This window comes from Acyrthosiphon pisum, unplaced genomic scaffold (assembly GCF_005508785.2).
Source record: "Acyrthosiphon pisum isolate AL4f unplaced genomic scaffold, pea_aphid_22Mar2018_4r6ur Scaffold_4682;HRSCAF=5230, whole genome shotgun sequence".
Lineage (NCBI taxonomy): Eukaryota > Metazoa > Arthropoda > Insecta > Hemiptera > Aphididae > Acyrthosiphon > Acyrthosiphon pisum.
Genome location: NW_021774247.1, coordinates 1 through 842, shown reverse-complemented (window position 1 = coordinate 842; position 842 = coordinate 1). Strand labels below are relative to the sequence as shown.

General features: G+C 29.9%; 1 protein-coding gene across 1 annotated transcript; it reads right to left on the bottom strand.

Annotated features, from left to right (window-relative positions):
• Positions 1 to 35: 35 nt before the first annotated feature.
• On the bottom strand, positions 36 to 800 carry LOC107885656. The gene is made up of 2 exons (XM_016809334.2): positions 426 to 800; positions 36 to 217 (listed from the first exon to the last, which is right to left on the bottom strand). The coding sequence occupies exons 1-2, from the start codon at positions 600 to 602 to the stop codon at positions 62 to 64; spliced, it is 333 nt and encodes a 110-aa protein (XP_016664823.1). The 5' UTR covers positions 603 to 800; the 3' UTR covers positions 36 to 61.
• Positions 801 to 842: the final 42 nt, after the last annotated feature.

Genomic DNA, 842 nt, shown 5'->3' with positions numbered 1-842 from the left:
TATTATTTATTATACTAAATCAACTGTACCTTGAGAAGTCAAACTTTTACGATTTGAACAATTAAGTATTGACATCTGAACAGTATTTAAATTTTTGATTTTTTTTTACATCAGAATTATCATTAATTTCAGTGTTGACTTTTCTTTTAACATCTATTGAAACAGTAGTAGAAGGAGCTAGTAATTCTCTAACAGACTTGACATTACTATGTTTATCCTATAAATTTTAGAACATTTAGGTAAAAATAATAAATATAGATGGTACTAGGTAATTTTTTTATCTGATATTTTCTTTTAAGTTTTTATACAATTTGACTGAATTTGTACGATTATAGTATCTAAGGACTAAGAAGGCACACAGGACAATTGTTAAAATTGCCTAGTAATAAAAAATATGAATTTAGAATTATCCATTAGGTACTTACTTTCAAATGCTTGCGAAGATTTGATGGGGCACGTGAATCAGCAGTACGCGTCTTTGAACAAATACAATGTTTGCAAGATACTTCGTACGTAGTGTACAACTCGCAACTATTTATTATTTTAATAACTTTAAAATTAATATTATAAATATTCCACGGAAGAATTAGTTCATTTTCCATACTAGTTAAGTCTTTAATATAAAAATTAAAAACATACTGCGTATTTTAAAACAATTCTATATAGTCAGGACTCTCGGCAGTGTGCAAACAATAATATTACAACGATTGACAACTATAGTGTCTTATAGTAACTGGACGATTAACAAATAACGAGTGCGGAGTGACGGTGTGTGTGTGTGTGTGTGTGCGTGTGTGTGTGTGTATATATGTGGGATACTGTGATTCGGGGTGTCGCCGTGC